Below are 27,304 nucleotides of genomic sequence, written 5' to 3'. Positions count from 1 at the left end.
TGAAAAGGAAAATAAGAACATAATTCCCTTTATAACAGTATCAAAAAGAACAAAATACTGAGAAAAAAACGTAAACAAGCACAAGATTTATACACTGAAAACTACAAACATTGCTGAAGGAAATTAAAGATGATCTAAACAAATGGGAAAGACATCTTGTGTTCATGGATTGAAAGACATAATATTGTGAAAATAACAATTCTACAAAAAAGCAATCTACGCATTCAATTCAATCCTTATCAAAATCCCAACAGCATTCTTTTTTGCAGAAATAAAGAAACCTTAAAATTCTTACAGAATTTCAAAGGACTCTGAATAGTGAAAACAATCTTGAAAATGAAGAGCAAAGTTGGAGAACTCACACTTCTAATTTCAAAACTTACTACAAAACTACAGTAATCAATGTAGTTCTGTAATGAGAACTGAGAGTTGAGAGAGTTTGATGATCAAATGATATTTGATAAGGGCGTCAAGACATTCAATAGGGAAAGAATAGTCTATTCAGCAAATGGAGCTGGGAAAACGATAACACACGCAAAAGAATGAAAATGGACCCTTGCCTTACACTATATAAAAAACTAACTCCAAATGGATCAAAGACCTAATGCAAAAACCTAAAACTATATAACTTAACTGAGAAAGTCCTGGACATGCTAAGTGGCCACCTCCCAGCCCTCACCTACCCACCTCCTTTACTTCATGTGCAGATATTTTTAAAATATTTAATACTATTAAATTTAATAATTTTGCAGCCAGGGACAGCCGTTAGGTCTAACTAAACAGTCTGACCATACCCTGAACCCAAAACCAGGAACAGGCAGCTCCAGATGCTTATCAGGGCAGGAACACTCAGCAGCAGGGCCCCCTCCCCTGGGATGTATAAATACCCAGCACTTGTGCAGCATAAATTTGTCTGTCCTCTCCAATATGAAGTGGGGTGTGCAGAGCTGCCATCCACTGACCCTGACCTGAGCAGTTGGCCTCCCCAGGACACTGGCCATAATTAGGATCACTTCCCCTGCTCTTTTGGACCCTTTGTGCTAAGTAATAGAGGGTGTTTGCTGAAAGTTTCTGTTGTGCCTGAGCCTGCGTTCCCACAGTGCACCATAATGCAATTCACTCCACAAACGCTTAGAAAAAAACATAAGGGCAAATCTCTATGACCTTGAATTTGGCAATGATTTCTTAAATATGATACAAAAGGCAAAAGGAAGAAAGGGAAAAAAAATCAATTAAACTTTATCAAAGCTAAAAACTTTTGTACATTAAAGGGTACTACCAAGAGAATGAAAAGAAAATATCTTCAAGCCATATATATGTTTAATATCCAAAATATATAAACTCCAAAATATATAAACAACAAAATACATAAAAACACAAGAACAAAAAGACAAGCAACCCAATTTAAAAACGGATAAAAGTACTTGAACAGACATTTCTACAAAGAGGATATACAAATGGCCAATAAACACATAAAAATATGATCAACATCATTAACCATTAGGGAAATGCAAATCAAAATCACAATGAAATATCACTTGACACTCACCAGAAGGCTAATTAATATTTTTTAAAAACTGAAAGTAACAAGTATTGAGGAGGATATGAAGAAATTGGAACCTGATACATTGCTGATGGGAGTATAAAAGAGTGTGCACCATGGAAAATATAATTATAAAATTAAATATATAACTACAATATGACCTGGCAATTCCACTCCTATGTATACACCCCAAAGAGTTGAAAGTAGGGACTCAAATAGATATTTGCATACCAATACCCATAGCACCACTATTTAAAATAGCCAAAAGCTGGAAACAACCCAAGTGCCATTGAAAAGAGGAATGGATAAACAAAATGTGGTATATACATACACTGGAATGTTACTTGGCCATAAAATGGAGTAGCAACATGGATGAAACTAGAAAACATCACACTAAGTGAAATAAGCCAGGCAAAAAGAGGACAAATATTGTATGACTCCACTCATATGAAATATCTCCAAGAGGCAAATTCATAGACAGAAAGTAGATTAAAGGTTATCAGAGGCAGCGAGGATGGTGAATGGAGAATTATTGCTTAATGGGTACAGAATTTTTGTTTGGGGAGATGGAGAAGTTTTGGTAATGAATGGTGGTGATCATAGCACAATATTGTTAATAGAATTAATGTCACTGGTTTGTACAGTTCAAGATGGTTAAAAAGGCAAATTATTTCCAATGAGTATTTTACAGAATTTAAAAACGAACAGTGGGTATGGCAGGCCGGGGAAAGAAAGCCGGAAAGCTGGCACCAGAATTAGAACTGGAAGAGCTGCCCCGGGCACGTCTGCTGGAGTGGTGCCCCTCTGATCCCAACCAAAAGCAGCAACAGAGACGGGTCAGTAGTTCTGAGGCATATCTTTCTTCCTAAAGGAATTGATCATGTCAGAAAGAAAGGAAGCTATCTGTGCAGACTGCTGTGCCAGTTTGGATATATTATGTCCCTCACAAAGCCATGATCTTTTAATCCAATCTTGTGGGACATTTGAATTAGGTTGTTTCCATGGAGATATGACTTACTCAACTGTAAGTGATACTTTGAGTAGAATATTTCCATGGAGGTGTGGCCCCACCCACTCAGCATAGGTCTTGATTAGTTTACTGAAGCCCTATAACAGCTCAGACAGAAGGAGCTCAGTGCTGCAGTTGAGAGTGACATTTTGGGGATGGCTGTTGAAAGCAGACTTTTGCTAGCCCAGAGTTTGCCTGGGAGAAACAAAGAGAACACTCCCAGAAGTTAGAGAGAAACATCCTGGGAAAAACATTTTGAAACCAGAACCCCAGAGCAGACACCAGCCATGTGCCTTCCCAGCTGACAAAGGTTTCCCAGATGCCACTGGCCGTTCTTCAGTAAAGGTATCTATTGTTGATGCCTTAGTTTGGACGCTTTTATGGCCTTTGGACTGCAACTTTGTAACCAAATAAATTCCCTTTATAAAAGCCAATCCATTTCTGGTATTTTACATAATGGCAGCATTAGCAAACCAGAACAATTGCTGTCTGTGGAACTTTGGAAGGCAATAAAATAGCATTCAATTCTATAGGGAGCTTCTTTGGATCAAGCTATAGTGAAAAACGTTTCAGAAAGGCAAAAAACGACACAGTAGGTAACAGTTCCCAAAGCAGTAAAATCAGTACTAAGAGCAGTCTACAGATTCCAGCCTTGGGGGACTCTCCCGATCCAGTACTGTAGCTAGCCTCAAACAGATTCGACCAAAAGCTCTGGACAAAGCAACAATAATTTAGATACCTGTGCAGAATTTCAAATAAAGTATGTTGATGCCATAGAAAAACTGAGTCTCTGAGGGAAAAAGTCTTGCATGGCCAGTAGACCTGATAAATTATATAGATGTTACCCAGCAAGATGTAAAGTTGCCTTTGTTCTCTGGAGGAAGAATTTATCATGGGAGTTTCCAAGTATGGTACAAAAAAGAATCAACATAAGATCAGTATGATGTTCTGCAGAAGCATGCTCTATATTTAATCATCCAGATGGTATACTATGATGATGGTCTGAGAGCAGGAAAAAGCTTACTGGCTCTGAAAACCATAAGACGCAAGCAATGAAGAATACAGCCTGTGGGTTTATCAGTGCAACAGCCTGGAATAAGCCCAAGCAATTTGTAAAGTTTTATCCACTGCTTTTGACTCTGCATTATCATCTGAGAAATCGAATTCTGCAACCAAGTGGAAGTCAACTTCATTTCAAAGCAAGTTCAGATGTTTTCTAAAAAGTTCTTTTTCAATCTGCAATGTTGAACTATTATGGAAATTTGAAGTGATCCCTTGTTCTAGATTTTTTGAAGAAAATGTGTAAAATACTGATCATTTGTTTTTATATTAAAATGTCTCTTGACTCAAACAAACAAAAAAAAAACCTAATTATCTCTAATTTGAAGGCTAGTTGTAAAATTTGAACTAGAAACAGTACTAAAATATACAGACTGACCCAATGAAATACTTTAATAAGTAAAAAATTCTACCCAGTTTATTCAGAGGTAACATCTAGCACGCAGTCAGTACACAATAAATACTTACTATCTGAATGAATGCAAAAGTGGAATTATTTAGGCTTACTTTTTTTCACTTAAAAAAACCTTGTCAGTGTGATTTTGGAAAATCTTGTGGATCGCACTCCCTTTTTCCAGTGTATGGATGGATGAATAGAAAAATGGGGGCAAAAAACTAAAGGAAAAATAGGGCAGGGGGGGGACGATTCAGGTGTTCCTTTTCACTATTTTTTTTTTATTCTTATCACTTTTTCTGGTACAAGGAAATGTTAAAAAAATAGATGAGAGTGATGAATGAACAACTATATGATGGTAATGTGATCAATTGATTGTATATTTTAGATGATTGTATGGTGTGTGAATAAATCTTAATAAAAAAAAAAAAAAAACCTTGTCAATAACTGACTTGGTAAAAAATTTTCTACCCCAATTTAGAAAAGGAACATAAATAATAATAATATTTAAAAAGTTTATCTACAGAAATCAAAACTATTAAGTAGTAATATAAAATTTTCAAAGTTAATATTATCAATGTCAAAAATAGTATGAATATTAACAATATATTATTTTATGAGTTTAAAACCACTAAAATAATTAAAACAATGTTATGCTGACATAAATAAAACTAGGACAGTAGACTGGACACCTCATAATACAAACAGGTTAAGGATGGCTTAATTAATAAATGGTAATCATTTTATGTAACTCCAGCAACAAAAACACAGATGCATAAAAGGTAAAATGAGAGGACTGTGGGAAGATGACAGAGTAGGGAACTCCAGGACCCAGTTCTTCAACCAGAACAACTATTAAACAGGCAGGAACTGTCTTAAATAACTATTTTGAAACTCCTGAGTCAGAAGAACACTTTACAGCATACAAGGAAAACCAGAAACAAGAAGCTGATAAATTAGGTAAAGAACAATAAACTGCTCTCTCCAAAAAGGTAGTGACTACCAGTACCCATCCACCACTCTTGTGCACATGACCATGAGGTCCAGCCCTTGGCTACCTCGCTGGTGGCAGAAAGGGTCAAAAAATACTCTTCCCCAAGACCAGGGGTGAGCACAACCAATCACCAATAATGGCTTCTAATTGGCAACTTCCAATGGCTGGGGGTCTGGCTCTGAGTGTGGCCACTGTTTCAACCCAACCTGGACAAAAACCACTGGGGAGGACACTGAAAGATGCTATGGTTCCTAAGGACTATGGGGGACAGTTAGTTGAAGGGCTGTATTTGTTGGGCAGTCCAGGAAGCTCAGCTTTGGGGAGCTGTGGAAGAGGCTCTTGGCACCCTTCCTGATCCCCACCCCAGGGCACTTTGAAATCATTCTGCACCCACTTTGTGGGTCCCTGACAGTGCTTTGGCTAGGAACACTAACTTAGAGAACACCTCTCTGGCATGCCCCTCCACCCACAAATTTTCCCTCCAGTTAAAGCAGCTTGACATAAAGAAAGGAGTCTAAGAAACTATAAAGGCAGACAATTTGGACCAAAGGCTCACCAGCTTCAAAAACCTGTAAGAGGAGATCTGTCACCTGGGAAACAGAAGGGACCAACAACTCCTGTAAACAGGGGAACTCAAAAAAGACTAACAAGTAAAAGCCCAGACAAGGAACAGGACCAGAAAGAACCCTGCATGCTGTATTCACCTTAGGCAGACCTTCCTGATAGGAGGGATGAAGCTCTAGAAAATCTCTGTCTTATTAACAGCTGGTTGCAAAACAAAGAAACAGACATCTCAGGGAATAAACCCCAGAATTCACATTTTAAAATATTAAATTGTACAGGATGCTACAAAAGAGTACAACTCAAATGAAGAAACAGGAAATGAGGGCCCAACCAAAGGAAGAGGAGAAAATTACAGAAAACACCAACTAAAACATCAGAATGTGGACATATTGAACAAAGCTTTTAGAAAAATGAGTTAAAAAATGCACAAGGACAGATTTCTCAATAGAAACCATGGAGGCAAGGGAAGTGGGGTGATATAAAGAGAAAAACCACCAACCAAGAATCCTATATCTGGCAAAACTGTCCTTCAAATATGAGGGAGAGCTTAAAATATTCTCTGACAAACAGACAATGACAGAGTTTGTGAACAAGATAACCTGCTCTACAAGAATCACTAAAGGGAGCATTACAGACAGTAAAAGACAGGAGTGAGAGGTTTGGAACACAACTTTAGGAGATAGAAGGACAGCAATGTAAGTACACTGAACAAAGATGACTGTGAGTATGGTTGAAAGAGGAAGATTAGGAGCATGTGGGACACCAGAAGGAAAGAGAGATAAAGACTGGGACTCTATAACTCAGTGAAACCTAGAGTGCTTAACAATTGTGATAAAAGGTACAAATATGTTTTTACATCAGGTAGAATAAATGAATGTCAACATTTCAGGGTAGTAAAAATGGGGTGGGATTGGGGGAAAAATGCAATCAATGCAAACTAGAGACTATAGTTAACAGAAACATTGTATTATGCTTCCTTTAATATAACATAGGCAATATACCAAAGCTAAATGCAGATGGGTGGGTGGGGGGGACATAGCGGAAGGGTATGGGACTCCTGGCATTGGTGATGTTGTCTGACTCTTTATTCTACTTTAGATTAATCCTATGTTTCCTTTTGTTGCTTTCCAGCTGCCATGTTTTGTTGTGTTTTCTCTCTCTGTCTCTGTCTCTCTCTCTCTCTGTCTCTCTCTCTCTCTCTCTCTCTCTCTTTCTTTTTCTCCTGTCTCTCTACCTTCTTTGACTCTTCCTCCTCCTTTGTGGAAGAAATGGAGATGTCCTTATACAGATAGTGGCGATGGTGGTGAATACATAAATATGTGATTATACAGGGAACCATCTATTGTTTACTTAGGACAGAATGTATGGTGCTTGAACAAAACCATCTTAAAAAAAAAAAAGGCTTTCCCATCCAAGTACTTTTTTACTTTTATTCTGATTCTGATTCTTTCTGATGTAAGGAAAATGTTCAAAAATAGATTGGGGTGATGAATGCATAATTATATGATGGTACTGTGAACAGCTGATTGTACATCATGGATGATTGTATGGTTTGTGAATACATTTCAATAAAACTGAATTTAATTTTAAAAAAATGGGTTGATGAAGAAACCTTGAGGGCACTATATTGAGTGAAATAAGACACATAAGGACAAATATTGGAGGGTCTCACTGATATGAACTAACTATAATATGTAAACTCATAGACATGAAACATAAGTTATCAGGATATAGAACGAGGCTAAAGAATGGGGAGTGGTTGTTTATTATGAGTAGAATGTTCAACTGGGATGAACTCAAACATTTGGAAATGGACAGAGGTGATGGCAGCACATTGTGAGAATAACTAACAGTACTGAATGGTGTGTGAAGGTGGTGGAAAGGGGAAGCTCAGAGTCATGTATGTCACCAGAAGGAAAGTTGGAGGTTAAAAAATGGAAATGTATACAACAGTGAATCTTGTGGTGGACAATGTCTGTGATTAACTGTACAAATATTAGAAATTTCTTTCATGAACTAGAATAAATGTGTGACACCATAACTAGAAGATAATAATAGAGGAGCATATAGGAAATAAATACATACCTATTGCAAACTATATACTACAGTTAGTAGTATTTTAACATTCTTTCATCAACAGTAACAAATGTACATATCAATACTATGAATCAATAATGGAAGGGGGGTGGTTAGGGGTATGGGAGGACTGTGTTTCCTTTTTTGTGTGTGTCTTTATTTCTTTTTCGGAGTAATGAAAATGCTCAAAAAATGGAAAAAAAAATTAACTGTGGTGATGGATGCACAGCTATGTGATGGTACCATGGGCAAATGATTGTACATTTTGGATCTTTGGATAATTGTATAGTATGTGAACAATCTCAATTAAAAAAAAATCAAAAAAATGCACAAGGAGATGAAGGAAAATACAGAGGAAGAACTAAAGGATATCAGGAAAACAATGAATGAGAAATATGAGAATCTTAGTAAAGAGAAATTTTAAAAAGGAACCACATAGAACTACTGGAGTTGAAGACCACAATAACTGAAATTAAAAATTCACAGGAGGGCTTCAAGAATAGATGGGAGCTGACAGAAGGAAAAAATCAATGAACTCGAAGGCAAGAGGCTTGAAATAAGTCAGGCTGATGAGCAGAAAGAAAAAGGAATTATGAAAAACAAAAATAGCCTAACACACCTCTGAGACACTATGAAGCACACCAATATACACATTATGGGGAGAACAGAGGTAGAAGAAAGAGAGAAAGGGGCAGAAGGACTATTTAAAGAAATAATGACACAGAACTTCAAAAACTTAGCAAAAAACAGGAATATGCACATCCAAGAAGCTCAGAAAAAAACAAGCAGGAAAATCATGAAGAAAAATACACCATATATTGATGTAAAAATATGTCATATATTAGTCACACTATCAAATGCAAAGGACAAGGAATTGAAAGCCACAAGAGAAAAGCAATGTGTTATGTACAAGAGAGTACTAATTAGACTGAGTCCCGATTTCTCATCAGAAACCATGGCAGTAAGAAGGCAGTGGGCTGAAATACTTAAAGAGCTAAAAGAAAAAACTGTCAACCTAAAATTTTATACCCAGAGAGACATTCTTACAAAAATGAGGGGAAGATTTAAGACATTCCCAGACAGATAAAAGTTGAGGGAGTTCATCCCAACTAGACCTGCCCTACAAGTGATGCTAAAGGGAGCTCTTCAGACTAAAAGGAAACCAGAGAGTGGTTCAAAGCAGCATAAAAAAGTAAAGAACAGCAGTAAAGGTAACCATTTGGGTAAATATAAATGCCAGTATTATACTGTATTTTCTGGTATGTAACTGTACTTCTTACCCTCTATAGGCGCTAAAATGCAAATGCATAAAAAGTAATGATAAATCTAAGATTTTGGACCTAAAATATGTACAAAGATGTAAGTGGTAACAAGTACAAAAAATAAAAAAAGGTGAGGATCACAGGGGCATAGGAAAAGTATATATGTACCCTACTGAAGTTGCTATCAAACCAAATATAATTGCTATATATTTAGGATGTTAAATTTTAGCCCCATAGAAATCATAAGGAAAAGAGATGAAAAATGCATCCAGACAGTAAAGAGAAGGTACTCAATATGGTAAAACACAAGCACAAAAAATCAAATAAATTAAAACTAGGCTTTACTGGAAGAATTAAAGGACAAAAAAGGTACAAGACATACAAAGGCTAAATAACAAAAGGGGAGAAGAAATTCCTGTATTGTCAGAAGTTACTTTTAATGTAAATTGCTTAAACTCTCCAGTCAAAAGGCAGAGATTGGCAGAATGGATAAAAAAGTATGATCTAACTATGTGCTATTTACAAGAAACTTATCTTAACTTCAAAGAAACGAATTGAAAGTGAAAGGATGGGGAAAAAATGTATATGCAGGTAATAACAAAAAGATGGTGAGGGTAGCTATACCAATATCAGATAAATTAGACTTTAAGTCAAAAACAGTTACAAGAGAAAAAGATGGTCATTACACACAGAGAAAGGGGTCAATTCAACAAGAAGATGTAACAATTATAAATATATATGCAGCTAACAGTAGAGCCCAACCAAAATATGAAGCAAATACTGATTGGAAGAGAGAAATTGATGGTTCTATGTTAATGCCAGGAGACTTTAATATGCCACTTTCAATAACAGATAGAACATCTGGACAGAAGATCAGTAAGAAAATACAAGACTTGAACAATACTTTAAACCAACTAGACCTAATGGACACATATAGAACATTTCACCCAACAGCAAGAGAATACCCATTCTTCTCAAGTGCATGTGGATAACTCTCCCAGATGGACCTTATCTTAGGTCACAAAACAAGTCTCAATCAATTAAGAAATACTAGGGTCATACAATTATCTTCTCTGACCACAACAAAATAAAGATAGAAATCAGTAACACAGGGAGAAACGGAAAATTCACAAATATATGGAAATTAAACAACATATTTTAAACAACCAGTGGGTTAAAGAGTCACAAGGGAAAATACTAAATATCTTGAAGTGAATGAAAATGAAAACACAACATACCAAAACTTATGGAATGTAGCAAAGGCAGTAATACAAGGGAAATTTATAGATCTAAATGCTTACATTAAAAAAAAGAAGACTCCAAATCAGAGACCCAACCTCAAAATTGGAAGATCTAGGGAAAAAAGAGCAAACTAAACCCAAAGCGAGAAGAAAGGAAATAACAAAGACTACAGCAGAGGTAAATGAAAAAGAAAACAACAAAAAATAACAATAGAGAAAATCAATAAAACAAGAAGTTGGTTCTTTGAAAAGACTGATAAAATTGACAAACCCTCAGCTAGACTTACAAAGAGGACACAAATAATGAAATTTAGAAGTGAAAAGAGGGCATTACTACCCCACAGCTGAAATAAAAAGGACTATAAGAGGATACTGTGAACAACTGTACACTAATAAATTAGATAACCTAGATGAAAAGGACAAATTCTTAGAAATATGCAAACTATCTACAGTGACTCAAGAAGGAAAAGAAGCTCTCAACACACCAGTAACTACTAAAGAAATTGAATCCGTTAACTAAAACCTCCCAACAAAGAAAAGCCCAGGACCAGATGGCTTCACAGGGGAATTCTACCAAAGAATCCAAGCAGAATTGTCACCAATTCTGCTCAAACTCTTCCAAAACACTAAAGAGGAGGGAACACTCCCTAATTCATTCTATAAGACCAACATCACCCTCATACCAAGGCTGTACCACAAACTACTGACCAACATCTCTTACGAATATAGATGAAAAATTCTCAACAAAATACTAGTAAACATAGCCAAAAAAATCCAACAGCATATTAAAAGAATCATAAACCATGATCAAGGGGGATTAATGCCTGGTATGCAATTGTGAGTCAACATAAGAAAATCAATATCACACACAAGATGAACATAATAAGGGAAAAATACCGCATGATCCTCTCAATTGATCCAGAAAAGGCATTTGACAAAATTGACTAGATGTATAAATATAAAAATGTTTTTACATGTGGGAGAACAAATGAAGGTCAACCTTGCAAGGTGCTGAAAAAGGGATGGTTGGGGAAAAAATATAATCAATGCAAACTGGAGTCTACAATTAAACAGTTAACACTGTAATATGCTTCCATTAAATGTAACAAAGGCACTATAACAAAGCTAAATGTCTATGAGAGGGAGATATAACAGAGGTATATTGGATTCTTGGTAGTGGTGCTGTCAGACCTTATTATTGTATTGTATTTTAATTTATTCTTTCACCTTTTTTTATTATTGTTGTTTATTTATTTATTTATCTATCTATTTATTTATTTATTTATTTATTTTTGGAGTACTGAATATGGTCAAGTGCTGATTCTGGTAATGAATACGCAACTATTTGATGATACTGTGAGCAACTGACTGTACACTGTGGATGACTGTATGATATATGACTTTATCTCAGTAAAGCTAAATTTAAAAAAAAAGAATATACAATAATCCAATAAACAATGTTAAGAAGTTCAAAAAAAAAAAAATCCAGCTCCCCTTCTTGATAAACTTCAGTATGATAAAGGGCATATATGAAAAGCACACAGCTAACATCCTACTTAATGGTGAATGACTGAAAGCTTTCCCTCTAAGATCAGGAAAAGGACAAGGGTGCCCACTGTCACCAATGTAGTTCAACACTGCACTGGAAGTCTTGCAACAGCAATTAGGCAGGAAAAAGAAATAAAAGGCATTCAAACTGGAAAGGAAAAAGTAAAATTTTCCCTATTTGCAGATGATATGATCTTACATATAGAAAATCTCAAAAAATCCACAACAAATACTCTAGAGCTAATGAATGAATTCAGTGTAGTGGTAGTGTACAAGATAAACACCCAAAAATTCATGTTATTTGTATACATAGCAATGACCATTCAGAAGAAGAAATCAAGCATTTCATTCACAAAAGCAACTAAAATATCTAGGAATAAATTTAACAAAGGATGAAAAGGACGTGTACACAGAAAAGCATAAAACATTGCTAAAAAAAATCAAAGAAGACCTAAATAAATGGAAGGACATTCCATATTCATGTATTGAAAGGCTAAATACCATTAAGAAGTCAATGCTACCCAAACTGATTTACACATTCATCGCAATCGCAATCAAAATTCCAACAGCCTACTTTGTAGAAATGGTAAAGCCAATTATCAAATTTATATGGAACGGCAAAGGGCTCCAAATAACCAAAAACATATGAAAAAGAACAAAGTGAAGGACTCACACTTTCTGACTTTAAAGCTTATTACAAAGCTACAGTGGTCAAAACAGCATGGTACTGGCAGAAGGATAGATATATCAACCACAGAATCAAATAAAGAGTCCAAAAATAGACCCTCACACCTATGGCCAATTGATTTTTAAGAAGGCGGCCAAGTCCACTCAATTTGGAAAGAACAGTCTCTTCAACAAATGGTCCTGGAAGAACTGGCTATCCATATGCAAAAGAATGAAAGAGGATCCCGATGTACAAAAATTAACTCAAAATGATCAAAAACATAAATATAAGAACCAGGACTATAAAACACCCAGTAGAAAATATAGGGAAGCAGCGTCACAATCTTGTAGGCAAGGTTTCTTAGACTTTACACCCAAAGCACAGGCACAAAATATAAAATGGATAAATAGAACCTCAACAAAATTAAAAACTTTTGTTCCTAAAAGGACTTTATCATGAAAGTAAAATGACAAGCTACCCAATGGTAGAAAATATTTGGAAACCACACATCCGATAAGGGTTTAATATCCAGAATATAAAGAAACGCTTCAACTTACCAACAAAAAGACAAAAAAACTAATTTAAAAATTGGCAAAAGACTTGAATAGACTTCTCTACAAAGAAAATATACAAATAGCCAGAAAGCACATGAAAAGATCCTAAACATCACTAGGTATTAGAGAAATGCAAATCAAAACCACAATGACATATCATTTCATACCCACTAGGATGGCTCCTATCAAAAAAAAAAGAAAATTACAAGTGTTGGAGAGGATGTGAAGAAACAGAAACACTCATTCATTGCTGGAGAGAATGTAAAATAGTGCAGCCCCTGTGAAAGACAGTTAAGTCAGTTTCTCAGAAAGCTAAATGTAGAATATCCCTATACTAGGTATATACCCAAAAGAATGGAAGCAGGGACTCAAACAGATATTTGCACACCAATGTTCATAGCGGCATTATTCACAATTGCCAAAAGGTGGAAGCAATTCAAGTGTCAATCAATCAATGAATGGATAAACAAAATGTGGTATATATATATACAATAGAATATTATTCAGCCCTAAAAAGGAATCAAATCCTGATACATGTGATAACATGGGAGAACACTGAAGACATTAAGCTGAGTGAAAGAAGCCAAACAGAAAAGGACAAATATTTTATGATTCCTCTGATACAAAATAATTTGAATTAGGAAACTCATAAGAGTTAGAATCTAGAATATTGGCTCCCAGGGGCTGGGCTGGGGGTAGAGAATGGGGAGTTAATGCTTAAAATACACAGAGCTTTTCTTTAGGTTAGTTGTAAAATTTGGAAACGATGGTGGTAATGGTAGCACATTATTGTGAGTGTAATTAACAGCACTCAAGTATATATGTGAATGTATTTAATGAGGGTATTTTAGGTAGTATATACGTTGCTAGAATAAAAATCAAAAGATAAAACACAGGACTGTATAACACAGTGAACCCTATTGTAAATGATGGACTATAGTTAATAGTACAAGTATAAAAATGTACTTTCATGAATTATAAAAAATGTACCACACTAATACAATGTGTTAATAAAAGCGTGGTATATGGGGAAAAATATATACCTAATGTAAACTATGGATTATAGTTAATACTACAAAATTAATATTCTTTCACCAATTGTAACTAAAGTACTACTCTAATGCAAAATGTCAACAATAGAGGGTGTATGGGAAGACTAATTTTTATATTATTGTTCTGTAAATCTATGACTTATCTAATAAAAAATGCTAGCATCTCATTTACTGACAGTTTCTGAGAAAGAAAAACAAAGAATAGTAGAAAAAATGAGCTACATATAGAGGAAATGAAGAAGTTATGTTTTCTGACCTTAGAATCTCCCCTGGTAACAAGCATAAAAAGGAAGTTTTGTTTTCAAAAAAACTGTAAGAAAAACCATCTCTGAACTTTTATCACCTGATGCTTGGTTTGAGTAATCTTCAGACTTCTAAAAGGAAAAAATTTTAAGGTATCATGATGGTCCCTTCACACAGTCATATGCTTTATTGTCCACTTTAGCAAACTTTCAAAAAGACACTCCTTTCACATGCTTCACAACATTTGGAGAGCAAGTGAAGGCAAGCTTCTTCTTGGAAAGGACTTGCCACTGTGCTACAGCAGGGACAAATGTGCCAAGTCAACACACAGACTGCATTTCTGGACTCACCTATTAAAAACATTTTGAGTTGGGCAAAACATGAAACTCTCCCATCATCAATGCCTAATTTCCTTCTTGTTCCACAATACAGCCAAAAGCCACTACATGTTTGTCTTGAAATAGTAACCACCACCACCCGCCAAAAAAAGATCGGTAGCATAAATAGGCAATAATTCCCATGTTTTTATGAAGTATATCACTTTGCATCCTTGATCATTTTTGAGGATATATGCTTGTTATGGTTTGTGTAGGTAGTAGTACCAAGCTGTCTTTAACTAAGGGTATGAGAATCTTAACAATCTGATGTTTGAGATGGTTTAATGTTAAAATGTATTACCTCACTAAATAAGTATTTATTTAGTGCTCTAGGCACTTAAATAAGAAGATAAAAATAAGATACAGTTTCCTTAGATTTTACACATATAAAAAATACACACATACATATACATACACATACATAGGTTAGGAGTGCTGAGTCCCATGTAAGTATATGATTTATGACTATTAAGTGCAATATGGGATGTGTCTGGGTCTGCATTTCTCTTATTTAATCCCTTTGGGGTTTCCTGAGCTTCTTAAATCTATATGTTTACATCGTTCACCAACTTTGAAAAGTTTTCAACAATTATTTCTTTTAACAGTTTATTTCCTCTCCTTGCTGGGGCTCAGAAGACAGATGTTAGACCTTCTTGTATTATTCCACAGGTCTTTGAAACTCTGTTGAGCCCCCACCCCCACCTCTTAATCATTTTTCTCTCTGTTGTTCAAATTGGAAACTTTTATTGATTTATCTTCAAGTTCATTAGCAAATTCCTTTTTCATTACCATTCTGCTACTGAGCCCATTCAGTGAGTTTTAATTTCAGTCAGTATATTTTTCAATTCTAAAATTTCCATATGGTCCTTATTCTGTGTCAGATTGGCATTGACATCTGTTGATTATCATTTTTCCATGCAATGAGAATTTCCTAGTTCTTTCTATTTTGAATTAATAATTTATAAATTTATATATAATTTGTATATAATATATATTTATAAATAATATATTATTGTATATATAGTATGAAACAAGTTGGAATTACATCCTAGACATTTTCAATACTATGTTATGAGACCCTAGATCTTTCTAAACTACAGAGAATGTTGGTATTTTTGTTTTAGGAGACAGTGGTTTGTTCAGGCTGCAAATACAACCAGGCTTCTGTGAGCTGTGGTTCTTCAAATTCTCTGTATGGCTATTTGGATCTGTCTTGTGTGTGTACCACCCATTGGCCAATCTGACACTTGGATAGTGATCTATCCCACAATGCAATTCTCAAAGTCTACATATACTGTTAAGGCTCAGATTTATATATTAACAATTCAGGGATAAGCCTAGAAGTTCAAAACAACTTTAAGAGGTTGCTTTCTGAGCTCCTCACACTCTGCATTCTTCCAAATACTTTTTGGTTGCCTGGGCTCCTTCCCCTGTCATTCAGTCAGAAAACTGATGCTCTTTGCCTGCTTGTCCCTTGATTATGCCCCTATCAGGGCCACAAACAGAAGGACAGAAAAAAATTTTAAATGAAATATAATGGGAAACCTTGGGTTTGGTAGTGATTTCTTAGATAAGAAACCAAAAGGCTGAGCAGCAACAGAAAAAATAGGTGGAATGGACCAAATAGAACTTCCGGACATAAAAATACATGATCTAAAATTAAAAACTGATCAAGAATATAGAAGACTTAATCAACACTGTTCTGGTTTGCAAAAGCTGCCATTATGCAAAATACCAGAAGTAGATTGGCATTTTTTTTATTGGCTTTCATAAAGGGGATTTATTAGGTTACAAATTTACAGTTCTAAGGCCATAAAAGTGTCCAAACAAAGGCAACAACAAGAGGATACCTTCACTGAAAAAAGGCTGATGGCGCCCGGGACACCTCTGTCAACTGGGAAGGCATGTGGCTGACGTCTGCTGGTCTTTGCTCCTGGGCTCTGGTTTCAAAATGGCTTTCTTTAAAATGTCTCTGGGCTTCTGTCTCTCTTAGCTTCTCTCTCTCTCTGCTTCTTTGCATCCTTGCTTATTCTCCCAGTGCATTTCTCTCTAAGTGTCCGGTGGTCCTTTCTTAGCTTCTCCAGGGCAAACTCGGGGCTTCATCTCTCAGCTTAGCATCTCCAAATGTCTTTCTGTCTGCATCTCCCAACATCTGGGTCTGTGTCAGCTTTTAGCTTCTCCTGGGGGCAAACTCTGTATTACATATCTTAGCTTCTCTCCAAAATGTTTCTCTCAGCTTCTCTGAGCTCCTTCTCTCCATGAGCGTTCTTAAAGGACTCCAGTAAACTAATCAAGACCCATCCCAAATGGAAATAATGTAATCAAAAAGTCTTACCCATAGTTGGGTGGGTCAGATCTCCATGGAAACAACCTAATCAAAAGATCCCGCCAATAATAAGTCTGCCCCCACAAGACTGCATTAAAGAACATAATCTTTCCTCAGGTACATAACAGTTTCAAACCTGCACAAACACTACCAACTATGGTCACCTAATTGATACAGAGTACTCCACCCAACAACAGAATACACATTGTTTTCTACCAAGCATGGAACTTTAACCAAGACAAGCTAAATGTTGAAACTTAAAAATAAAATCCTCACCTTTAAAAGGATGGAAATCATACAAGGAATTTTCTCTGTCTCCAATAATTGTTAGAAATCAAAAGCAGAAAGATATGAGGAAAATCCCCAAATATGTGAAAATTAAACAACTTGCTTCTAAATAAACTACAGGTCAACGAAGAAATCATAAAGACATTAGAAATAATTTTGAACAGAATGAAAATTTTTTTTAAAATATCAAAATGGGAAGCAGCTGTAGTAGGGCTTAGAAATGTAGAGCTTTAACACTAATAATAGAAAAGAACCAAAGACTAGTGTCACTAGGTTCTAATGTCAAAAGCTAGAAAAAGACGAACAAATAAACCAATTAAGTAGAAAGAAACAAAGAATAAAGAACAGACATATATTAAACAAAAAACACAGAAAGAAAAAACCAACAGCTGTTTCTTTGTAAAGATCAATAAAATTGATAAACTCTGATAAAGAACCAAAAAACTGACAAAAATTGATAAACTGTCTAAGAAACAAGAAAAGAGAGAAGACACAATATCACCAGTATCAGGAATGAGACGTATCACCACAGATCTTACAGACATTAAAAGGTTAATAGGAGATGGCATAGACAGATTTCTATCATATAGACCCTCTATAATCGCTGAGACTGTGAATATAATGGAATTCACTCCAATATTAGGTTATACTCTATGATTAACCCTTAGTGATTGGGCTCTTCCTGCCTAGAGACTGAAAGCTTGATAAGAATTTGATGCTTGAGAAGTTTTCCACTGTTGGATCTAAATATGGGCAGGGCCACATGACAAAGACTGGAAGCAGCCTCTAGAAACTGAGAGGAACCCTATCCAGTAGCCAGCAAGGAAACATGAGACCTCAAACCAGCAAGGAACAGCCAACAACTTGAATCAGCTTGGAAGCCGATTTTTCTCCAGAGCCTCCAGAAAGGAAGGCAGCTCAATCAATGCATGAATTTCAGCCTTTTAAGACCATGAGCAGAAAACCAAGTTATGCCATGCCTAGACTTCTGACCTACAGAATTGTGAGCTAATACTAATAAATGGTTGTTGTTTTAAGCTGCTATGTTTGTGGTAATTTGTTAAGCAACAATAGAAAACTAATAAGGGGATATTATGAACTTTATGCCAATAAATTTAAAAACTTAAGAGAGACAGACTCTTAGGACAAAGAATACCAAAATAACACAAAAGGAAAAAGAAAATCTGAATTCTTCTATGTCCATTTAAAAAATTAAATTTCTAGTTTAAAACCTTCCCAAAAAGAAAACTCCAGGCCCAGATGTCTGGAAGGAAATATAAAGAAAAAATAACAGCAATCCTAAACAAACTCATTCCAAAAAGAGGAGAGGGGAAGGATATTGAAAGGACAACAACCCCCCCCCCAAAAAAAAAGGAAGAAAGAAAGAAAAGAAACATATGATCAGCCCAATAAATGCACAAAAAGCATTTGACAAAATGTAACATTCTTTCATGCTGAGGATAAAACTCTCAGCAAAGGAGGAATAGAAGAGCACGTTGCTTCCTGAATCTAATAAAGGGCATCTATGAAAAACTTATAGTTAACATTATACTTAAACGTTAAGACTGAATGCTTTCCTTTAAGATTGGGAACAAAACAAGAATGTCTGTTTTTCCTACTCTCATCACTTCTATTTAACATTGTACTCAAGGTCCTACCCAATGCATTAAGGAAAGAAAAAAGCTGTGAAAGACAGATATAAAGCTATCCCTTTTTGCAGACTTTTCTTTAACATTACACTGGACCTACTAATTGTAGCAATAAAAAAAATGAGATATATTTACCCATGATAACTTATTGTGGGTAAATTTAATGTTCTGGGAATACCCAGGAATGACTACGGTTTGTTCATTCCTGGTGGGTATGGTAGGAACAAATTCATAGAAATGTTATCTTAGGTTACCTGTCTTTCTTACTCCTTTGCTGGTTTATAGTCTGCATATTTTCTTGGGGTAGAGTAGGAACATGGAAGCAATGTAGTTATTTTAGGTTAGATGTCTTTTTCTTATTACCTTGTTTTGGTTTATTTGAAATGTTTTTTTTTTTTTTTTAATTTTTTGATATAATTAATAGTTAATCTAAAAAAATAACAATGAAAAAAATATGCAGAGCCCCCCCGAAGAGCTGGGGGAAAATGCAGAAGTGTTGGGCTTCCCCATCTGGACGGCTGCTGATGTGCTCACAAACATTGAGGACTGGTGGTTCAATGTGTCGAACCCTCTATCACAGGACTTGCCCTTGGGAAGTCTCTTACCGCAAAGGAGAGGCTAGGTCTGCTTATAATTGTGCCTAAGAGTCTCCCCCTGAATGCCTCTTTGTTGCTCAGATGTGGCCCTCTCCCTCTAGCTAAGCCAACTTGGCAGGTGAAATCACTACCCTACCCCCTACGTGGGATCTGACACCCAGGGGAGTAAATCTCCCTGGCAACATGGAATATGACTCTCGGAGAGGAGGAATCTAGACCTGGCATCATGGGATGGAGAACATCTTCTTGACCAAAAGGGGGATGTGAAATGAAATGAAATAAAGTTTCAGTAGCTGAGAGATTCCAAAAGGAGCCGAGAGGTCACTCTGGTGGGCACAATATAGATAACTCTAGCTTTTAATGAATTGGAATAGCTAGTAGTAAATACCTGAAACCATCAAACTACAACCCAGTAGCCTTGAATCCTGAAGAAGATTTTATAACAATGGAGCTTACAAGGGGTGACAATGTGATTGTGAAAGCCATGTGGATCACACTTCCCTTTATCCAGTATATGGATGAAAGAGTAAAAAAATGGGGGCAAAAAAAACTAAAGGAAAAAGGGTGGGGGGGCAATTTGGGTGTTCTGTTTTTACTCTTAATTTTTTATTCTTACTTTCACTTTTTCTGGTACAAGGAAAATGTCAAAAAAAAAAAATAGATCGGGAATGATGAATGAACAACTATATGATGGTAATGTGATCAGTGGATTATATACTTTGGATGACTGTATGGTATGTGAATAAATCTTAATTAAAAAAAAGAAAAAAAACCAATGAGGTATATCTACAGAGAAGTCATATTATAACTGCATTTAACTTACACAAATTCAACTATATATTCCCATGGTGGAGGGGGGGGAGTAAAAGAGAAGAAGAGACCCAACTAAAGAGTTAGATGGGGTGGGAGGAGGGGTGGGATACTGTAAATAGTACATGTCATTAAATGTGTTACTCCTCCCTGGAACACATGACCACGAACAATAGAATCAATACTGCTTGACATAGATGATGGAAGCTGGAAAACCTTTTGAAATAAAACAAAGTGTGAATGACTAGGTTTTTTTGACTACTAGAAAAGGAATGAAGCATTCCTTTAAAAAGAGAAAAAGAGCATATAGTGAAGACTTCTTTGATCTTTTTTAGGAAGAAAGTTAACAATAAAGGGCTGTAAAGAAAAATGAACTACAAAAGAAGGAACTGATGAAATTATCAATAGGAGACAAATATAACAACTTGAGTGTTGGAAGAACAAGTAGGAATTCTTATTTGTTACTTTGTAAATTAAACAATTATACCTATAAATCACTGAACAAAGCCATATATATAATATACTCTATAGGATCCGAAGGTAGATTTGACTATAATTTCTCCATTTAAGAATGAAATGCCGAAGGAATTCTATTGAAAACAAAACTGTTCAAGAGGTATTACAAAGCAAATAAGTTGTAGAATAATGTATACAATATCACCTCTCTCTCTCTTTTTTTTTGACAAACCAATCCATACATATAGTTGTACAAACATGAAGGACATTCACAAGACTTGTTTTTGAGTTCTATTTTCTTATGATGGTAATGAGATGTGGAGGAGAGATTAGAATTTTATCTTTAATCATGTTTGGACCTTTTCAGTTGCTGCAACAATGTTAAACTTTAGTATTTGAAAAAAAATTAATAAAGAAAATTTAAATTAAAAGTAAAAGTGGAACTACCACAGAAACTGAAATTAGAGGCTAAATGAACATTAGCACATTATTAAAAAGAAAAATCTAACTGAAAATATAAGACCAAACCCCTTATTTTAACGACAGCTACCCAAAGTAATGGACATACAAAAGCAAGTCATTGGTAATTTTTGGCAAAGTGCTTCTGAATATATCATCATGCCAGCAAATAACTCAAACTAACTGAATCTATTTATTGGACCACAAAACTATTACTTAATTTCTTGCCAAACAAAATAGGAAAAATGCTTTATTTACACTTTTGAGACTAAAGTGTCAGATCTTTATTTAATTGTGTGGGATTGTGCAATAAATCCCCACGTGTTAACAGCTAGTGGTCTATAATGTAGTCATCTATTTTCTTCTAGGAAATAGTATTACATTTTCTCTGTGCTCAGCAAGTTAAAAAAATAAAAATAAAAAGGCTGAGAGAAGAGGGTAAACTTGCATAGAAACATGTGACCCATAGTTTTGCCTTAAATTTCCCTTGCTGAATTTCTGATCTAAAGCAATTTCTTCTACATAATATATACTGAAAAAACAATGTCAGTCTTTCAAATGGATCTCTAACTCTTCAAAGAATACTTTTAAACAAAAATTCTTAATAATCTTATGACAGATTGCTACATTCTATCTCTCATGTAATTGTGAAAAAAAATTTAAACCCTGTGACATTCTTGAACATAACAGTGAGTTATTCAAATAATGGAGACAATGGAAATTCAAATCTTAGCAAGTACTCACTTTTACAGTTTCTTCTGTGTTAAGTTTATTTCCCTTAACCAAGACAATTTGGAAAGGGTGATTATTTTCCCAAACATGCTGCAAAATAATAAATACATAGTACTTTAATGAAATAAATTAATATTCTATGCTACCAGTGACCCTGTCTTATTAGTTGTCATAATGTCTATTGGCAAAATGCTAAAAACAGAGCTCTGAAATAATAATTTAAAATCACATGTATTAAATTAAACACCATAACCACTAGCGCTTAGCTCTCCTGACCAAACACAGGCAGCCTTCCTCCACTAGTAAGAGATACCACCAAAATAAACAGCATAGATGAATAGTATTAAAAGCTTTGGATAAATTAAGAGTTGACCATTTAAATTAATGTAGACATAACATCCTTATTGTCAAGGAGCAGTTAAACATAAAATATGATAAGACTGAAGAACTATTTAAAAATGTTAAAATACTCTTTCAATGAACATGAACATAGGATATTACATTGAGAAAAAAATGGCACCTTTGATATATTTTAAGTCTAGAAGGATTCAGGAATAAGCAAGGCAAATTACACCAAAAATACCACCATAGTTAAGCTGACAGAAATGAAATATAACTGTAAATCAATTAATTCTGCACATCTAACTTTTCTGTATTAGTCTCTAATTGCTCACTCAATACCCATCGTTAAGTCTAATCTCAAAAGAATCTCCAATTTGATGACATTTTTCTTTGGCTCCAAAAGAACACCAAAAACATAAATGGTACATTTATACTTTTATGCAGCTTGAGTGCAGAAAAAGAATAGCTAGAAATATAATTTTTAAATAAATAGTGATGGATTTTTTGGCAAATATGCCTTGTTCTTAAGAAAAGGAGAAGTGAAGAAAGAAAATATGCAGGAGACTAAAGCATACAATGTAACAAAATCATATGCTTTTTGGGGTTACCAAAGGTTGACCCATGAAACTTACAGAAATAATTCGTGTTTTCTTTGGTGGTAAAGGAAGAGGAAGGTTAGATGAATTTCGATTTATAGCAGCCTCTATGGCAATCATTTCCTGTTCATACATCTTCTTGATCTTGCAGCATTCCACAAGTGTAAAGTGTGGCAGAGTCCTGTTCATTACACATTTTTGGATATACTACAGTGGCAAGAAAGAAAGGTGTTGATCACACTTTTAGATACAGATCTTCAACCAAACATTAAATCAACAGAAGAATAAATCTACGCTGAACAGCACTATACCAGATGTACCATTAAAGTATACCTTACATAAGAAACACCTCGATATCAAGAATATGAGAACCTAAAATTGTAACACATAAAATAGCTACCATTAAGTGAACACTTAAGTACTTAAGAACTCAGCTAGACATTTCTTATATGTCATATCTAAAGATGTCTACAATAAAGACTATCCCCCATTTAACAGACTGAAGAAACTGAAGCTCAGAGAGTTAAGTTACATACACTGATTTAGTGCCTTTAAGACCTGGAGAAATCTACCTGTGTTTGATGCAAAAGTCACACTGTGGCCAACCAACCAGGGAAGATGACTATACAGTATACATGTGGCCATTTCCTAATGTCCTGAAGTGGCCGACTTGCACTTTCCCACTGAGCCCTGAAGTGATTCTGGAACATTTTCAGCACAGAACTCTAGGCAACCATAGCTGTCTCCCCTAGGCCACCCCACCCTGATGCTCTGTTTTATTTCCACCAAACCAGAATAACTTCACAGAGGTATATAAGAAAAGGGGTGATTATTCATATCACGCAAGATTCCTAACAAACTGAACAGGAATCCAATGTGTTTCCTGAAAGAATAAATTCCTTTATAGATATAAAATGTGATTCAATGTATTATATTCAATGCAGAGTCATTAAAAATACATATTTCATCAAATATCAAAACATTTCCAGAATGGCTTCTCAGAAGAAGTTAGATGCTATCATGAAAAATATATTCATTCAAAAACTTTTCACTATGAAAGATGTAATGTATCACTCTATTACACTCACATTCCTTTGCCTCCACTGCACATTTTCTCTCCCATATGACCCTGAACAAAAAAAACACACATGCTTCTAGTTTTCTTTGTAATAACAAATGCTACTTGCTGGCAAAAAAAAACAATTCCCCTAACTAAGGTAAACAAAGTATTAAAAGAGCAGGAAGCTACTTAAATGATAGCAGAATATGGAGAAAAGTTAATACTTCCATGCTGCCCAGCAATTACTTTTCATCTTCCTTCTACATTCCACGGACCAGATTTCAAGCACTATCAGAAATGCTCCAGCTCCCAAAGCTGTGTGCAAAAGTTATAACTGCTACTGGACCTTCTATCTCCTAAACCACAAGAATTAAGAGCCATACCAGTACTCTGAAAAGAATGATTTAAAATCCCATTACCAGCTATTAAATTGTAGCTCCTTATTCACAAATAGACTTTGCTTTGTATTTGGCATCCCTGTAAACCTCTTGCTTAGAACTCACAAATAAGAGCGATCATACATTTTTCTAAAATCTTGTTACTGTTTACCTCTAATTTGGCACTTACCTATTATTTCTTATATAACCATATAATCACCATTTTTATCTTCAAATATAATTGCAAAAATTAGATCAAGTCCTTGAAGCCAAGTCAGGAATCTATCATTTAATAGTATACTGTGTGTGTGTGCGTGCGTGCATGTCTGTGTGCATGCGTGGTTGGAGGGGTTGGGAGTGTGTCATTACACTAAAGATACCTTACTTAAACTCCAATTAACTCCAAAAAAAAAAAAAACCCACAAAACAAAACAAAAAACAAAAAGAATTCAAGGCAGTTCAATGTCTTGCATAATGCAAACACTCGAAGAATTCATCATTAAATGGAAATAAATACCTCAAAGACTAAGGACAGCTTTGAGGATGAACAGATCTAATGCTTGCAAAATTCCTACATATAGAAGTAACAAAAAAGGGAGGAGAATCATACACATAAATATCACAGACTGCATTTGAAAGGTTTTCTAATTCATAAGGAAAATTTACAGAATGATATTACCTAGCTAACTGATAAATTTTAATATAATTTGATAGGTGATATTTAAACAGACATTTTTAAATTGCACTCCCCCAGGATATCTTATCTAAATCATTAAATTTATAGGATGAAATAGTAGGTAGCTATTACAAATTATGTTCAAGAAAAATTTATAATGCTATAGAAAAATAATTATGATATGACACTAACAAACTAAAAAGCAGAATACATACAGATATGTAGACACATATATATTCATTATGCTAAAATATATATAACTGCAAAGGAACAACAAAAATATGCCAAAATGTTAACAGTGGTTATCTCTGAGGCAGATAAATACAGATATTTGTTATTTAGTTCTGTATAATTTTCCAGATAGTCAACTTGGGCATATATTTTTATAATTAGAAATAAAAATTGTTAGACACACACACACACACAATTTTCTGGTATACTGATAGTTATTAGACATACCTGGAACTGAATTAGTGGATGGTCACCAAACACATACTCTACTCTCCCACTGACTTGCAATACATAGTCATAAGGGCTAACTTCATCTTCTTTCCCATGAATAGTCAAACGTTTTTGAATTGCCAATTCATTTATTTTGATAGGATTCATATTGGGAGAAACTTGAAAACTAAACACATCCTAAAAAGGGTTAGAAAAAAGAAGCAATTGTATTTTATATGTGTGCAGAGAAATAGCGTTTTCTTATAATGTATATCTACTTTACAATTTATATTCCAGTAAATTTTCCTATTATCTAAAAAAAAGTATGCCCATGTATAATTTGTTAAGATTTCTGATCACAAGCAAGTCCTCTCACACTATACTGAGTGCCAGAGCTCTCATAAATTAAATTAATACTTAGCTAAAGTTTACTAATATTTAACTAAAGTTTGCCTTTAGGTGGTATATCACATGCATTTCCCAGTGACCCACATTCTCTAAATGTTACTAGAAAACTGTAACTATTCAAATTTCCTCTGTATTAATTAAAGAATTATATGTTGATCACTGGTAAGAAAAGATCTATACTTTATACTGATGAATCCGTAAGCTGACAAGCTGACAACTCTGTTCAATTTTACAAACATGTAAACAGAAGCATAGAAAGGAATTCTGATCATTGAAAAATGTCACAACTGAGAAAACCAGAACAGAACCAAACCTGTTCATCAGAAAATCCAATGGCACAGATAAAATGTTTATTTAATAACACCTGTGTTGGGGATTGAACCATGTCCCCAACAAAGATATGTCAAAGTCTTAACTGCTGGTGCTGTGGGTACAAACTCATACATAATTAGGACCTTTGAAAATGTTATTATTAGTTGAGATGAGGACTCATTTCTGAATAGTTTCTTTGAAGATCCTGTTTAGATGTAGCCAAATTTAATCAGAGTGGGCCTTAATCCATGGCTGGAGTCCTTAAAGTGAAGAAAATTTGGGGTACGGTCAGTAGAAGCTAAAAGTAAGAAAGGTTAGAAAAATCATCATGTGACAGAAGACTGTCATAACCAGAATGCTACAGACTTTGGAGAAAGCATGGCTTTGGTGACACCTCGATTTTGGACAAATTGTGAGCCAATAAATTTCTATTATTTAAGGTAACCAGTGTCATAGTAGCCTGTGCAAACCAAGACAACCTAATCCTCTCATAATCTAACAAAGTAATTTCCCACCATATATATACCAAAGACACAAGAAACTCATCTCTCCAATCACTATGATTGTTAGAAAATTCTGACCAGAAATCCACTTTGCAATATTTTCCAAATCAATTTGTCACCTCCCTTTTCCATGAGGCATCTCAAACTCAAACTTTTTAAACCTAAACTTAGTAGTTGTTCCAAATCCATTTTCTCCAGTATTTCCACCTTTTTTATCTGGATTTTCTATAAGTTGGGTACCATATGCATAAAAATGTACAAGTTAGGAGTCTAGGGTTATTTGAGAAGTCATATCAGTCCCCCTTCATCCCCTACTTCACTTCCAACAATAAGATACCAATGATCTTATAACCTAATGATTTGCCAGTTGTTCACCTTTTCCCCATTCCCAGTAATACATTCCTAGTTCAGAGATTCTTTATATCTCTCCTAAACAGTTTCTTATCTATATCTTGTACTATACACCTCAAAACTAACCTTCAAATTCAGCTTCAAAAGTAATGTCTTTAATAGGAGAGTGACAGACAGATATGATACCCTTTTTTTAAAACACAAAATAAATGGTCATAACTGTCTACAGCACTGCAGTCCAATAGAACTTTCTGTAATGATGGAAATATTCTATTCTATGATCTTCAATACAATAGTCATAGCCAAAATGGCTCTTGAATACTTGATATGTGGCTAGTA

The 27,304-nt window shown here is 34.9% G+C and overlaps 1 protein-coding gene across 8 annotated transcripts in view; it reads right to left on the bottom strand.

Annotated features, from left to right (window-relative positions):
• Nucleotides 1–27,304, bottom strand: part of PIK3CB (phosphatidylinositol-4,5-bisphosphate 3-kinase catalytic subunit beta) — a 281,740-nt gene that overhangs the window by 103,368 nt on the left and 151,068 nt on the right. For 7 of the 8 annotated variants that reach the window (XM_037843941.1, XM_037843928.1, XM_037843969.1 and 4 more), the window contains 3 exons: nucleotides 25,410–25,589; nucleotides 22,874–23,044; nucleotides 21,912–21,989 (listed from right to left, as the gene is read on the bottom strand). In XM_037843941.1, the coding sequence (XP_037699869.1) occupies nucleotides 21,912–21,989; nucleotides 22,874–23,044; nucleotides 25,410–25,589 (429 nt within the window). The remainder of the gene's footprint in view (nucleotides 1–21,911; nucleotides 21,990–22,873; nucleotides 23,045–25,409; nucleotides 25,590–27,304) is intronic. The other variant, XM_037843959.1, reaches the window with a different exon arrangement.

This window comes from Choloepus didactylus, chromosome 1, assembly GCF_015220235.1.
Source record: "Choloepus didactylus isolate mChoDid1 chromosome 1, mChoDid1.pri, whole genome shotgun sequence".
NCBI classification, from domain to species: domain Eukaryota; kingdom Metazoa; phylum Chordata; class Mammalia; order Pilosa; family Megalonychidae; genus Choloepus; species Choloepus didactylus.
Note: the sequence above shows the minus strand (reverse complement) of the source record. Positions and strands in the feature narration are given on the sequence as shown.